Below are 15,096 nucleotides of genomic sequence, written 5' to 3'. Positions count from 1 at the left end.
CGGTGCCTCTGCCGCCAGGACTTGCCTGCGTGCTGGTGCCTCCGCTGCCCGGGCCTGCCTGCGCGCCGTTGCTTCCGCCGCCTAGGCCTGCCTGCCGGTGCCTCCGCCGGCCGGAACTGTCTGTGCGCCGGTGCTTCCGCCGCCTAGGCTTGCCTGCCGGTGCCTCCGCCACCTGGGCCTGCCTGCGCGCCGGTGCTTCCGCCGCCCTGGCTCCGCAGAGGGATGCGGCCGCTCGGCTGGGGCAGGCACGGGAACTCCGGGGACCTTGGCCCGCGGTCCCGCGTCCGTGGAGGACAAGGAAACTTTGTGGACGTCTACACGGCGTTGGTCCCGGGACTCGGGGGCTCCGGTCCCCTCCCTCCGTCTCCTAATCTGCCGAAGCCTGAACCTGTGTGCGTCATTGTTTACTGGAGAACTAACCATCCATAGTCCCCTCTCATCGGCCTTAGAATGAGAGGGAAAACCCAGCAGCAAACAAGGAAGCAAATGACCGTGGTCGTGAGGAGGGTGTGGAAGATGCCGTCCTGGAAAAGTGATAGGAGTTGACGAGGGGCATCAGAGATAGGTTCCCTGTGGAAGGCAAGGGTGTGTGCAGAGTGGAGTTGAGACCATAGAGTGACGAGCCTGCATCTGTAATGGGCTGCTGATTCCCAAGAGGAACAGTAAGAGTTGGAGTTATTTGAGCAGTTGCTAAAGGACCCTCAGTAGAAACCTGAGGCCCATGAGGAGGAATAACACCCCGACAGCCACCCCATCGGGTAGATGCCAGGTCTCTGAGGCTGAGCTCTGCTCTCTGCTGTCCCCAGCGCTTCCTCACCCCAACAGCCATCCCATCAGGTAGATGCCAGGTCTCTGAGGCTGGGCTCTCCTGTCTGCTGGCCCCAGCGCTTCCTGCTGCCGCTTCTGCCAGCTCAGGGGAGCAAGGGACCACCAACCTCTGGATCCTGCTGTCTCAGCATCATCTTCTCAGACCACAGTTCTGTCAAAACCAGGGGAGAACCCAAGCCCGAGGCCTTGGGCCTGTGTGCCGTGGAATTTCAGGCCCCATTAAAGCCATTTTAAGTGTGTAGTCTCGTGAATTCTGTCCTTTGGTCCCAATATAGATCTAGTCTGGTTTTCTAATTCCCCATCTTCACTAAGGCCACCACTCTTCTGACTTCTGGAACTGTGCTTAGTTTTTCACCTATCCTGGAAGTTTGTGCAAATGGAATTAGAGACAATACACTCTCTTTGGTCCATCGTTCACACAACTTGGTGTTAGTGAAACTCACCCTCAGAGTTATATTTAATTGCTGAGCAGTGCTGGATGAACACAGTTTACCCAGTCTCTCACTGATGGCCACCTAGCTGTCTCTGGTGTAAGGCTATCATGAAAACTGCTGCCATCAATATTTCTGCATGTGACTTTTGTGGGCATGGATTTCTTTTTTCCCTGGATAAAGTCCCTATGGGTGGTCATTCGGTATCAGCCATCCAGGCTGTAGATGGGTAGATGCTTCCACTGCCGCTGTTCCAAGTGATATGTCAGAGAGCCACTTGTCACTCAGCCTGTTGGGAGGGTCTACAGGAGAAGTCCCTCACTTCAGAGTGGAAGTGGCACTAAGGTGACCTTGCACTAGATGTTGAACTTGAAACCTCCCAGGGCAAGTATGGAAACCACAGTGCAGCTGCACCTGTGGTTCAGCCTGGAAACTTCTAGAAGGTGACCACAGAGCACGAAAGCACATCATAAAAGGAGACCACAAACCATGAAGGCACGTCAGGCTGCTTGGCTGCATGCAGGCTCTTGTCGGGCATTAGCTAATGTCCAGCCAGAGGGTGGAAGGGTCCTGTCAGGACCACGCTTCCTGTGCGTGCTGCATAATTGAGGAGAGTGGTTCTTTATCATTAGAGCCTGGCAGCCTGTACTGGCAGTGGTCTCATTATTACCTGGTTTCCTCCCTCCTTTGTGGGTGTGAAAAGCAGTTAAGGAGAGAATATGAGAAAGAACTGAGCTAAGGGCAGCAAAATTAACCCTGACAATGGATTGGTGAGTTCTTTTCTTCCCTTATTCTGCTCTGACATAAAAAACGGACAGACATTCTTGATGATGTCTATAGATACTCACATCTCAACAGAATACCTGGTAGGTGGGTCTCTGGTGAAACTCTTCTCATTCCATGTACTTACCTGCAGCGTCCTAGTCCTTTGGCAAGCCCACAGCATCCTTGCATCTCCCTTAAGCTGTAGAAATATATGTTAGGATTCTGATTTCCAATCCACTATGAAATGCTAAGCAGTGGGAAATGGAGGACTCGGTATAAAGATTCATTTGGCCTGCCCTGCTTGGTGCTTGGTGGCTGGACTCTGCCCCCACCTCCATAGATGGAATTATTCTTGCTGCTTGTTTTCAGTAAGAATTATACTGGTGGCTTAGGTGCCCACCTGGTTGCAGAATATCCGAGATGTGAAGCATTTGCTGCCCATCCAATGTCTGACAGCGGACACGCTGACGGACAGCAGGACCCCCCCACCATGTGTCTGTGTGAGCTGCACTCTGCTTCCTTCAAGGCTCGAGTGTTGGGAATGCCAGGTGTAGGCTTAGCCACCAGCCTATCCCTATTGTTATCCTCCTCCTCGTCGTCCACTGTTGCCTCCAGAAAGCGGATTAAATGCCCACTGCTGTCAGTCAGATGGATTTCGTCCCCAGCACCCTGCCTAATACCCTGAACAAGCAGAATGTCCACTCTCCGCTACTCCACTCTACTGAGGATGCTCATGGCTCTCGGACAAGTACAGCCAAAGCAGAACTGGGCACTGATGTTTGCAGGACTAGAAGGGGCTGCCCAGATCACTGCCTGCTACTGCTCCTTCCTTTTAAGGCACGGTGGGGAAACTGAGGCAGCCTCACTTCCTTGGAATGTTCCCACTAGGGTAAGGGTGAATTTTGGCCCCAAGAGACAGTAGCAGAGTGGGCGGCATGCCTGCCTCTGTTCGGAGCTGCTTGTGAGGATGCCCAGACTCCAAGCCCTCGAGGAAGGAGGCCAGAGCTCCACCAGACCCTCCGCCACCTGTTAGCTTCTAAATCCTACCCTTCTCCAGTATCCTTACTGAGGCATATGGCTCCCCGCTCTGCCACTGCACTCCAGGGTTCTCTCTTCACATATCATAGCTGGTGTGGCTGAGTGGAGTCCAAGTACATCTCCTTGGATTTCCCTCCTTCATGAGTCAAGGTGGAGTAACTATAGAAAGCAGTGTACCCCAGTGTCAGCTGTAGGCCTTCCATCTTTTTCTGGGCCCTCTCGCGCGCTCTCTCCCCCTTCTCCCTGCTCCTGCCTCTGGTGAGGGCTATGCACTCCTTTGTCTCCTTTGTGAATGGCAAAGTTGTCTTTGGGATGGGGTTCCTCCCCTCAGCTGCCCCTCCTCTTTTCCTTTATTCAGCTGAGTGCACACTACTTCCTGTGGCCGGAAAGCTGCACACAAGTGCATCCAGGGACCTTACTTTGATTGGGCCCCTTGTGGCCTAGAGTTAGGTGATGTGCTGTACTTCCAGGTCAGGAAGGAGCTAAGCCCTGTTTGGTTAGCACTTTGATAGTAACACGCCTGACAATATCCAGCATTGTAAGTTTTTGTCACTGGTGTGTTAGACCTGTAGTAAGCCTAAAGTATCAGCTCTGTGTTTCATTTCTTCTTCCCCACACCAGAAAGGGTGGCTAGCAGGGACTGGGAATCCTGCTGAGTCTCCCACTACCGCCTCTCTGGCTCATTGTCAGCACTGCAATGAACAGTGGTCTCTGGGATGACTGGGAGGGCCAGTCGTAAGGGTCATTGTACAGCTCCCTCAAGAGAGCTTGCCATGCTCTTTTCTCCATGGAGACCTATAGCTCAGAAGACAGTGGTGCTAGGGTAGAGGGTAGCCCTTCTGCATCCTACAAGGTTTGGAGTCAGACCGCCACCACTCAGCCTAATTCACTCCAGGCAGGTGAGTGAGCAGAACACAGGGACAGCCCTCCCGATCAGATGTCCTGTGGCCATCAGCACAAAGCAGGTATCTTGTAGAGATGCCAGAGGAGGGAACTGAGGGCTAAGTACATCAACAGTGTGCTCCAGGCTACCTGGATGCCATGTGGCAGAGCTGGGTACAGAAGCAGAGCTCTGGCTGAGTCTCCCTGAGAAGCGGGAACAGTGAGACCAGGAGAGCTGCCACAGCAAGCAGAGAAAGGAGGTGCCTGTGAAGCCTCCCGCAGACCGAGGTTAAGGCTGACTCTTGGGAGGCTGAGGTGGCCCTGGGACAGGGGCTGAACCCTCAGCCTCAGGGAACAGGTGGGGTCAGAGGCTAGCAAGGCTACACAGCAGCACCGTTAGGTCCAGCCCACGACTGTGGCCAGGACTCTACCTCTAAGAGATGCTGTGACTTCCTGTGACCTTAGGACATTGTTGCTCTCCTACAGGTTCTCTGTAGATATGAACGAGGGAAAGTGAGGTGAGTGGGGAGGAATGTGAGCCCTGGTCTGACATGATTGTATCGTAGGAAGGGACAGAAAGGACGGGGTGTTGTAGTGAGGCATCCTCCAGTCTTGAATATCAGAAGCTAGGGGTGAGCAAGGAACATTCTAATGCTCCGTGAGTACAGCCTGCCAGCCTGCCTGGATTGTAGACTTTCAGCTAGGTCTCCAGCCTGCGGTTGTCAAAGCTACCCAGATGGTGGGAGCTTGTTACAGCAGGCCAGGAAACCAAAGTGGCCACTTCCTGTTCTCAGCCAGTCTTGCAGAGCACAGCTTACCACTGCTAATCTTCCCCTCGTATCTAGAGGCATTTCACTGCCCCCTACACACCCCAAAATAGACTGAGGCAGACAGGCTAGAGTGGCTGTTACTGGGCCCTTGCCTCAGTGACGTAGGCTGTCACAAGCCTATAGTCCACGTAGAGTATAGCAGCCTCCCTCTAGGGTCCTGGGCCACTGGTTCCACCTGGCCATGCGCCAATCTCATGCTTCGTGTGAGGAACACCTTTGTTTGGGCTACCTCTTGTCGCTCCTCCTGGAGGAACCAACTTCTTGGTAGTCAGACGCTGAAGCTTGAAGAGAGACAGCCTCCCTGAAGATCGAGTAAGGGGTTTCTCGTCTTCACAGTGCCTGTTACTGGGCTTTGACCACAGCTGATGTTTGCAGAGGACCCTCCATGTGCCTCAAAATGAATTATCTAACTCACGAAAGACTCTGACGTCAGCAGCATGACAGGGCAGCAATTGAGGCTAAAGCAAAAGGATTGGGAGTTTAAGGCAAGCCTGGGCTACATGGTGATATTAGGGGGACAGGAGGAGCCCAAATAAATGAGCAAGTCAAATGCCAGATTGGAGCTGAGCCTTGTGTGCTGCGAACAGTTGAGAGGACATTGGACTACAGCTAGAAACAAGCACACAGTAGGTTGAGAGTGGTACAGATTCACTTGTGCCTGCCAGTGGCATCCCTGTGAACTTGAGAGCTTTGCCATCCTGGTAGTTGATGACCAAGGACTGGGCTGAGGGTCTCACATCAATACTCAGTTGCCCAGCCTGTACTCACTCACTACCAGCAAAGGACATCCGAGCTCCTTACCCCAACTGCACGTGTGTGTCTGTTACAGACTACTCAGCAGCCACTCCAGGTGGGGCTGCATGGTTCTGTTGGGAAAGTGCTTGCCTTGTAAGCCTGAAGACCTGAGCTTGGGTCTCAGGACCCATGTGAAAAAGGCTGGGCCTGACAGCACACTTGTAATTCCATCTATGGCGAGGCGGAGCGACAGAAAGGATTCCCCAAAGCTCCCTACTGACTAGCCCTATCTAATCAGTGAACTCCGGGTCAGTGAAGGACCCTGTCACAACATCCCTAAAGATGCTACTTGAGGTTATTGTCCACTCCCAACTTCTGCAGCTGGGAACCCACTAGCAATACTGCCGGAAGCAGGCCGTGCTGCCCTTGCTACTGGGAACCTGCTAGGACTACTGCCGGTGGGAGGCCATGCTGCCCTTGCTGTGTCTCCACCCACAAGAGATGTCTACAGTCAGTGAACAAGAACTGCTCAGCCACTCTCAGTAGCAGAAATAACAGGAGTGCCACCTCTTCTCCAGTCATAAATGTATTTGTCATCCCAGCTGCAAGAGTCAGGAAACATAACTGCTAGCTCTTGGTCTTTGTGACGGAGTAAAGCTTCCCAGAATGAAGCAGAATTTTAGGGAAGGTTAGTCGTAGGAAAAGCACCCTGTGCACTAGGGAGCTTAGCTAGATGAGTCCAGGATGCAGCGTCACAGAACAGAATGGAAAGGATGGTTGGGTGGCAAGGATAATCTGATACACAAGTCTCTAGACTTCAGACATAGAAGCCAACTGAAAAATAAGTCATGGTAGACATATCTTGGCTCCTAGACCAGAGATTGGGTGACTTTGACTGGCCCTGTCTGTAGTCACACCTCTTTGTGACAGTCTCTTGAGAAGGCAGCTACTGTCAGCTGTCCATTGTCTGATTAGGGAAGAACAGCCTGGAATAACAGCATGGAAGTCTGTAAGGGGAAGGACCAAAGTGGAAGGCCAGGATCTCACTGCTGGCCCTGCCTGCAGCTTGCCGAGGTTGCCACATCACTGGGCCTCAGTTTCCTCACATGCAAGTTGAGATGGGGTGCATTCAGAGAAGCGTTAGGTGAGCTTTCATGTTCCCACATCCAGCCAGCTGTAGTGCTTCCTGCAGGGAAGGACCTGGGCCTCTCATTGCCTCAGACATCTGGAAAGACCTGTTGGAAAATGCAAATGCCCATTTGAATTGGATGTCTTTACTTGGTGTTACTCACCTGATTTCTCGTCTCCCCAAATGTGAGCTGGATTAGCAGAATCAAGTTAATATAGCTAACAGTATTTGTACTCTAGGGAAGGAAAATGCCATTGAGATCACTTTTCACTGGGCATATGCGGCTTCTAGTTGCCACCAAATGCAGTTCATGTGCCTATTCTAAGTCTTGTCAAGCTAGGGTGTAGCTCAGTGGTATAGCACTTGCCAGAGCATACCCAAAGCCCTGGGTTCAATTCTCAGCACCGCCAAAATCTAAAATCTCATTAAGCATCACATCAAACCAAGTGTTCAGAAAAATCCACAACTTTATTTAGTCAGGGTCACTGAGAAATGTTGGATGGATCTTGCCACTAGTGGGTCATCCCTGGGGCTGGGTGGCCTCCACCTCACATCCTGTGGAGAGCATTGACCTGCTGGAGTGACTTCTGTTGTCAGCCTAGAGTGCTGGCCCTTGGTAGATGCACTCTGGGGATGAGCTGAAGCTAACTGGCATGACCCAGCAAAATATAAATTCATGGTTAAATATGCAGAGCACTGAGCAAGGGAGCCCAGGACACTCCTAAGGTTCAAAGGAACCTGTCATAGGCAGAGTTTAATCAAGGGACTCCTAAGAATTTTACCATTCTATACGTACAATGGAACATCACTCTGCCTCTGAAGGGCAGTGCCGGCTGAACCCTGAAGCGTTGACACTGAAGGAACCTGTGATGAGAGAGCAAACACATTATTCTACTTACATGAGGCAAAAGTTAGCTCGGGCTCGGGAGGTGGCTAAGCAGGTAAGGATTCCTGCCACCAAGCCCGACAACCAGAGTTTAATTTCTTGAATTCGCATGCTAGGAGGAGAGAACCAACTCCCATAAGTTATCTTCTGACCCCCCCCAACACACACATGCATCATGGCAAACACAGTCATGTACATGTGTATACACACACACACAAATTAATGTTAAAAAAGTATCTGGACATAGCACTCACATATGTAATCCCAGCAGGAAGAATACAGAGTTCAAGGCCAGTCTTGACTACCTCAAGCCCTGTCTCAGAAACAAGCAAACAAACGAAAATGCTTGCTGGGGCTCAAGAAAGTGAACAGGAAGATGGTTGGATGGAATACCGGATATAGTTGTGGTAACTGTTGCATAACAAGGGAAAAGTCTTAATGCCACTATTGGTGCCTTAAATGGTGAATTTTATGCATGTTTTGTCATGTTTTACAAAAAAAAAAAGATTTAAACAGCAGCTGGAATGTGTTGAGCATCTGTAATGTGCAGGGACTTGTACAAAGCACCTCTCATGGTTCCCAAGATAACCAGGGGAGGTGGGACGTGAGATGTGGGGTAAATGAGTCAAGCCAGGGAGGGGCTGAGGGTGGAGCCTTTGAATCCTAACCCATATGGACAACAGGTTGAGACGGTCACGTGCCTGATGGTCTGTCTACTGGCTGCTTCGGGCCTAACTTGTACATTGTTCATACATCTGACCCGTGGTTACAGTGACGTTTCTTGCCTCCTCTATTACAGACCACAGTGATTGACTACGTGAAGCCCTCAGATCTCAAGAAGGACATGAACGAAACCTTTAAGGAAAAGTTTCCTCACATTAAGCTAACACTCAGCAAAATCAGGAGGTATGGGAGCTATGGATCACCCTGGACTTTCCAGCCAGGCCCCCTCCAGCATGCTCCAAGCTCACACTGTATTATAGTTCTCCTTGTTCCTCAGGAAAAGAAATACAGTCACATTCAGTAGACACTCTTCCGCTCGTGACTGACTTGTGCCTGGATGTCATGGGAGAGCCCAGAGCATCAGGCGTCAGGCCAGACTCCTGACCCGCTAGTTGGCACAGCTCTTGGGGAGTCATTCAGTGAGAAAAACCGTTTCACGTTGTCTGCCTGCAGCTTGCCAGCTCAGTGAACCTGAGATTATAAAAGTGAGAGGACGGAGCTGGGGGTGGCTCTCTGTCAGCAGCGTGCTGGGCTTCCAGGAGCTGGGGTGGGTCTCTGTCAGCAGCGTGCTGGGCTTCCAGGAGCTGGGGTGGGTCTCTGTCGGCAGAGTGCTGGGCTTCCAGGAGCTGGGGTGGGTCTCTGTTGGCAGAGCGCTGGGCTTCCAGGCACAGAGACTTGGGCTCACGCTCCCTCAGGACACAACCCAGGCGTGCTTATACAGTCCTGTAATCCCAGCACTTGGGAGACAGAGCAGAAATCTGAAAACACGAGTCATGTCTAAAAAAATCAAAGGTCTCAGCTTTCTGGGATGCAGGCAAAACAGAAGTGCACAGAATTGGCACCTGAAGGCATGAGATAACTTCACCTACCTAGACATGACTTCAAGGCCCTATCTTTGAAGCCAAAACAGAGACACAGGCCGGTTTTCGCATGCAGATGATTGGATGGGTTTGTGGTGCTTCACATCTGCCAGCCGTTCACCCTGTCAAGCTAGAGAGGTGCTGACTTGCCTTGTGGCATCCACATGCCTCCAACATCACAGGCGTGTGCTCACCACCTCTGAGATGCTGGAGTATGTGCAGGGTGTACCTAGTGTATCCTAACACATGATTCTGGCATTTTCTAAGCCAAAGAATAATAAGAATTAAGCATCCATGCTTTGTGCATTTGCTAGGCCACTTTCCCAAGGACCCTAGTGGTTCTGCCTTTAGCCCAACACTTCTTCTCCCTGACTTAGAGTCTAATCAATACTTGGCAGAACTTAGACCAAGCACCTGCTGTAGCTCTAAAATAAGCATGGGTCTCTTTCTTCACTTTGAGGAACCCTGCCCATTTTCCCGGGAACTCAGATATACACAATGTTCTGTGGTATCTGTCTCCTGCTCTTTGGAGCCCTGCCTGCCTGTAATCCTTGGACGTGGTGACCTGAGCTGTGCTGTGTCTGTGTTAATAGACCCACAGAGGGGCCAGAGCTCCCACATCAGTGTGGATTAATCTCAGCCTACATCCCCCTGCGGGACGGAAATAGAGAAAATGCCTTCCAGATGGTGTCATCGTCGTCTTGAGGGTCCCCAGAGCTCTCTCAGGACTCCTTGCTTCCTGTCTTTCTCCAGTCTGAAGAGAGAGATGCGGAAGCTTGCCCAGGAGGATTGTGGCTTTGAGGAGCCCACGGTGGCCATGGCCTTTGTCTACTTTGAGAAGCTCGCCCTCAAGGGGAAGCTGAACAAGCAGAACCGGAAGCTCTGTGCCGGAGCGTGTGTGCTGCTGGCAGCCAAGGTTGGAAGTGACCTCAAAAAGCATGAAGTCAAGCATCTAATTGATGTAAGTGAGCTGGGTCTTGATTGGGGGGGGCGAGGGTGCACTCAGTCCAGGGGTCCCCTGGCAGGCAGATGGACTTTAACAGCTAAAGGGATGAGGGCTGGAGAATGATTTGTAGGGAAATGGATGATCAACCTGGACAAGATTAAAAAGCCATCATTAGAGTCATGACCTAAAAACCCTGCTCAGAGAGAGCTTGAATGATGAAGTTTGTGTCTTGGGGTTTCTATCGCTGTGAGGAGACACCATGACGTGACAAGCCTTATAAAGCAAAACATTTAATGGGGCGCTTACAGTTTCAAAGGTTTAGTCCACTGTCATCATGGTAGTAGGACACGGTGGTGTGTATGGTGCTGGAGAAGGAGCTGAGAGTCCGGTATCTTGATCTGCAGGCAGTAGGAAGTGCACTGTGGCATGGATGTGGCTTGCACGTAGAAGACCTCAGAGACCACCTCCACTCCAGTGACACACTCCCTCCAGTAAGGTCATGCACCCTAAGAGTGCCCCTCCCTTTGGGGACCATTCCCTTCAAACACCACATATGGTATCCACCAGAGTCTTGTGAGCAGCGTGACTGTAGAACACCCACCAGAAATTATGGGTTCGATGTAATAATGGTGTGCCCTGACTTCTAAAGGACAGTCTCACGAAACAAGGACACCCTGACTGCCCAGGGTGGGTTTATGAACACCTGTTTTAACCAAGAGTGTAGGCAGGCTTTGTGGTAGGGGCCCAAGCCCAGCTGCCTGCGAGGCTAAGGCAAGAGGACTGAAGTTCAAAGTCAGCCAGGGCAACCTAGTGAGACCCTGTCTCAAATAATAAAAAAAGTGGGGAGGGATGGAGTGTGGTGTTGAATCTTTGCCTAGCACGTGTATATTTCCTAATACACAAATGTATATTATATGTTGTGTATGTATATTTATATAGTGTATAAATAAACAAAGAAAAGCCGATCAAGAGCCACTGAGAAAATATGCTATCACTCACAGTTCCCAAGAGAAAGGACCTTCCTGTGGGCTGCTGTAGCACAGCCATGGAACGGCTGGTTTAAACAACAGAAACTGACATCATATCACTGTGAAAGCCGGATGTGCCCTTTTTTCTGAATCTGGTCTCCTTTGAGGTCACCAAGTTCATAAAGACTACCCAACTCGTCTGAGACTAATTATCTTCAGAGCCCTTATCTCCTGACTGTTCTTCACTGGGGCCAAGGCCAGCACTGTTCATTTGTGAGGGCCGCACCTTCCGTGCATATGATCAGAACCCTGTGGGGGCAGAAGGAAAGGGAAGAACTGTGGGCAAGAGTCTTCATTATTATTCCCAGAAAGGGGTTCTCACCAGGCAGGTGTGTAGGCCTAGGAGTGGCCAGTTTGAAGAATGCCTGTCTGTGCTGGACTGCCTGCAGGTGGACAGCAGCCTCATCAGCGTGAAGGAAGGATCTGGAACTCTTGCGTTTTAAAAGCTTCTCACAGGAGTGTCCACTGCTGACTGGAGCATTTGAGGAGTGGGTGTTATAAGTGCTCAAAGCCTGGCGTGCACAATTAAGTGCCCTGTAAATGTTAGCAATTCTGAGTCCAACAAAAAGTGATCGTCCAGCTTACTGCTCAAGTCCTGAGGCTCTGCTGTTCTGTCTGGAAACCCTGCAGACCTGGTTCCTGGATGGTCACAAAGAAAGGGCTTCAAGGCAGACTCATTGCAAGGCTGAGATCTCAGGGCAGCTGGATTCACCAGGTTTATGGGCAGATAAGCAATCCTAGCCATAGGGCAGATCTGCCAGGATTTCATATCGGGCTCACGGGCTGTGACTTAACTGTTGGGGGCAGCAGGAGGAGTGTGGTCAGGGAAGGCAGGGACAGCAATGAGGATAAGCTGTCACAGGCACCGAACAGACAGTTGGTACCATGTCTTACGTATCTGAGTACCCACTGTCTCTACTGATGAAGAGAGTAAGGTAGGATCTTGCTACTTTTTTAAAGAAAGAATATTATTTGGGTTATGGTTTACTAATTTTCAGAAATGGTACAGGGTCCAGTGTGTGCAGTAGATACATGAACATGGAAGTGACCATTGCGTGCCAAATCCAAGCTGAGCATCACTAGGCTTACACAGTTATCCCCATTTTATCCATTGGCCTTTCCTGGTCTCAGTTACCCAAGTCAACCACAGCCCAAATACTGCATAGGAAAGTCCTAAAATGTCATTTGTATGTTTTGGGTTGTGCACCAGGCTCAGTGTGATGAAAGTTCTCCCTGGCCACCTCAGACGCGAATTGCTAGACTGACTGCCCAAGCATCCTAGTGTGCGTGTCTGTCCTACTCCTATGGACACCCTGGGTCACAATGCCTTCCTCTCATCACGCAGGCACTGCATGGCTCAGCTCAGAATAAGCAACAGAGAAAACACGTTTGTGGAACTTCACTACACTATAGTTACTGTTTCAGTTGCTGTTGAGCTTATAAATCAGGCACAATAAGTAAAGTTTTACTATAGATATACTATTTTATTACATATCTATAGGATATGGTATTTTTTTTTAGGATCTACTTGGGGGTCCCCAGATAAAGTGGGAAATTTACATACTATGCATGTAACGAATGCATCTTTAGAAGTAACGCTCATACAGTTCTAAGCATATTCATACGGTACACATTTAATCAGAGCTCAGTACTATGCCACATGGCAGAAGCTGATGGTATCAATACAGAGCAACAGTTCTGATCTGAAAGTAGCACCCTGATGTGAGGTCCCCTCTCAGTTTTCCCTCAGTGCCATCAGCCACTGCTCTGTGAGATTCTTCATTAGCCAAAAGCTGAGCTTAAACTGAGACCAAGTGCTCTAGCCAAAGAGGGAACTTTCTATCCCCCGTGTCTCTTCTGGTTCTAATCCTGGAAGTCCGCCTTGCCGAGTGAACAGGTGAGGGGTCATTGCCACTCAGCCGACAGCCTCACAGGGACTTGGGTCCCCATGAGACTAAATCACAAATCTCATGCCATGCCAAGACTGCCTGTGATGCTTGCTAGCCGATGTCTCTGACCTCTAAGCCTGACTCAGTTATAGCAGGTGCAATGAGAATCCCAGCTAGGTGGCTCAGCGCAGCCGTTTCCCGGCCATGTGACTGCAGATGAGCGACGTCAGCCTCTCGAGTTTTGACCACCTGTAAAGTGGGCACAAACGCAGCATCAGTGGAGTAGTGAATGGAGTTGTCCTGAATCCCCAGACAGATGGCCCTCGGGGACGGTTCACTGTCTGCACGGACAGACGGACGATGGTCTGGGCATGTTTTCCTCACCCCTGAAACACACACTGGAATTTGATTTCCACTGCAGGGGTGTTGGGAGGGGACACCAAGGGGGACTTGTGCAATCTTTTGGGAGTTGATGTCTCCTGAAACTAGAGTAGCTACAAGAGCCGCGTGTGAGGAGTGCAGCTGTACGGCTGTGAGTCCCGATTTCTGGAGGGCGTGGCTGTACGGCTGTGCGTCCCGATTTCTGGAGGGCTTGGACCCAGCCTCCCCGAGATGGAGCGGCGCAATGCCTTTACCAGACGCATCTGCCCAACCTTCAGAACCTCTCTTTTAAAATCCCCCAGAACCCAAAGTTCTGTTACAGCAGTGGAGAGCAGATGCGTCCATGATACTCCCTAGCTTGATGGTAGAAAAGTTGCACTTGGAAAAAAAAAACAAACAAAAAAGCCTAATTTGTTAAACACAAAACTAAAATGGCTCTGTTGACTTTACAGAAACTGGAAGAGAAGTTCCGGCTGAACAGGAGAGAACTGATTGCCTTTGAATTTCCAGTGTTGGTGGCCTTGGAGTTCGCACTGCATCTTCCAGAGCACGAAGTCATGCCCCACTACAGACGCCTGATCCAGAGCTCCTAGCACAGGCCCCAGGAGGGCCAAGGACGCTTCCTCTGAGTGCAGCGGCCTTGCTGCTACCAGAGAGGAGGGCTAGAGCCCGGCCTACCACGCTGAGTCTCCTGGCAGCTGTATTTTTTACAGAGAAGCCGTACCTGGAACTGGCTAGGGAGATGTCGCTCAGGCTCACCAGGAGGAGCGTGGACTGGGAATGAGGCCTTCCCGGGTCCCCAGGTGGAACTCAGTTGTGCCCATTCCTCCCAGGCCCATGTGAAGTCCGAAGCTGCTCAGGGCCTTTCCTGCAGACTGGTTCTGACTGGGAGCGTGCTGTGCTAGAACAGAGGGAGCCGAATGTGCAGGGTTGGGAGAAGCTGCTTAAAGTTCCCTCTCCCTGTGTCAAGAGCGTGCCAATCTATTTTTATATCCGCCATCGGAAGTGCACTTTCCCTGGGCACAAGGGTGTGGGTGTGCAAGTGTCTTAGGGGCACTGTGACACTTGACTCCTAAGCCAATCCCCACCTTCTATGGAGCTGACTTGCAATGATTTCTAGGTAACAATGACTCAGATCCAGAGTGACTTCTCTGCTCTTAGGAAATAACACTGTTTAGAGACTGTACCTGCCACCCACCGGAGGGGCAGCAGTTCCTGGTGTAGCATAAGTCGTGGAGAGTGGCGCTCTGAACTTCCTGCCGCCACACCACGGGCTTCTGTTTAATGCTCTAGCTCCTGCCTGTGGAGACATGAGGGCTGCACTCCATAGCGTGTATTCCTGTACTCTATGTTAGAGTGCGAAATGAGCGCGTTTATTGTGCTAAATACATATATGTGTGTATGTTTTAAAAGTCCGTATTGGGGGTAAGACGCATGATTGGAGTCTTGTGGCTTTTGCAGCTGGGACAAACTACCTTTCAAGCTGTGGTTAAGTTGATTGTTATTATACAATTGTGACTTGTCCTGATTCATTCTGGGGCTGCCTGTCCTGAAGTACTGACCATGCTGTCACCTGGTAGTTATACAGGTGTAACTTTACTGAAGAAAGCTATGGCCTTGGAAAAAAAAGAATTAAAATATTTTGTTCTTTTGCATATACATAAATGTGTGTGTGAAGATCAAGTCTCAGCCACTTGTTGTAGTCAGGGTTTCTATCGCTGTGATGAAACATCAAGACCAAAAAG

The 15,096-nt window shown here is 50.6% G+C and overlaps 1 protein-coding gene across 2 annotated transcripts in view; it reads left to right on the top strand.

Annotated features, from left to right (window-relative positions):
* The window catches only part of Cables1 (Cdk5 and Abl enzyme substrate 1), a 106,180-nt gene extending 91,174 nt beyond the window's left edge, over positions 1-15,006 (top strand). For both annotated transcript variants that reach the window (XM_057788483.1, XM_057788484.1), the window contains 3 exons: positions 8,324-8,430; positions 9,861-10,068; positions 13,804-15,006. In XM_057788483.1, coding sequence (XP_057644466.1) covers positions 8,324-8,430; positions 9,861-10,068; positions 13,804-13,944 — 456 coding nt within the window. In that variant the 3' untranslated portion in view covers positions 13,945-15,006. The remainder of the gene's footprint in view (positions 1-8,323; positions 8,431-9,860; positions 10,069-13,803) is intronic.
* Positions 15,007-15,096: the final 90 nt, after the last annotated feature.

Source organism: Chionomys nivalis, chromosome 14 (assembly GCF_950005125.1).
Source record: "Chionomys nivalis chromosome 14, mChiNiv1.1, whole genome shotgun sequence".
NCBI classification, from domain to species: domain Eukaryota; kingdom Metazoa; phylum Chordata; class Mammalia; order Rodentia; family Cricetidae; genus Chionomys; species Chionomys nivalis.
The sequence above is the reverse complement of the archived record's forward strand: the minus strand, read 5'-3'. Positions and strand labels throughout refer to the sequence as shown.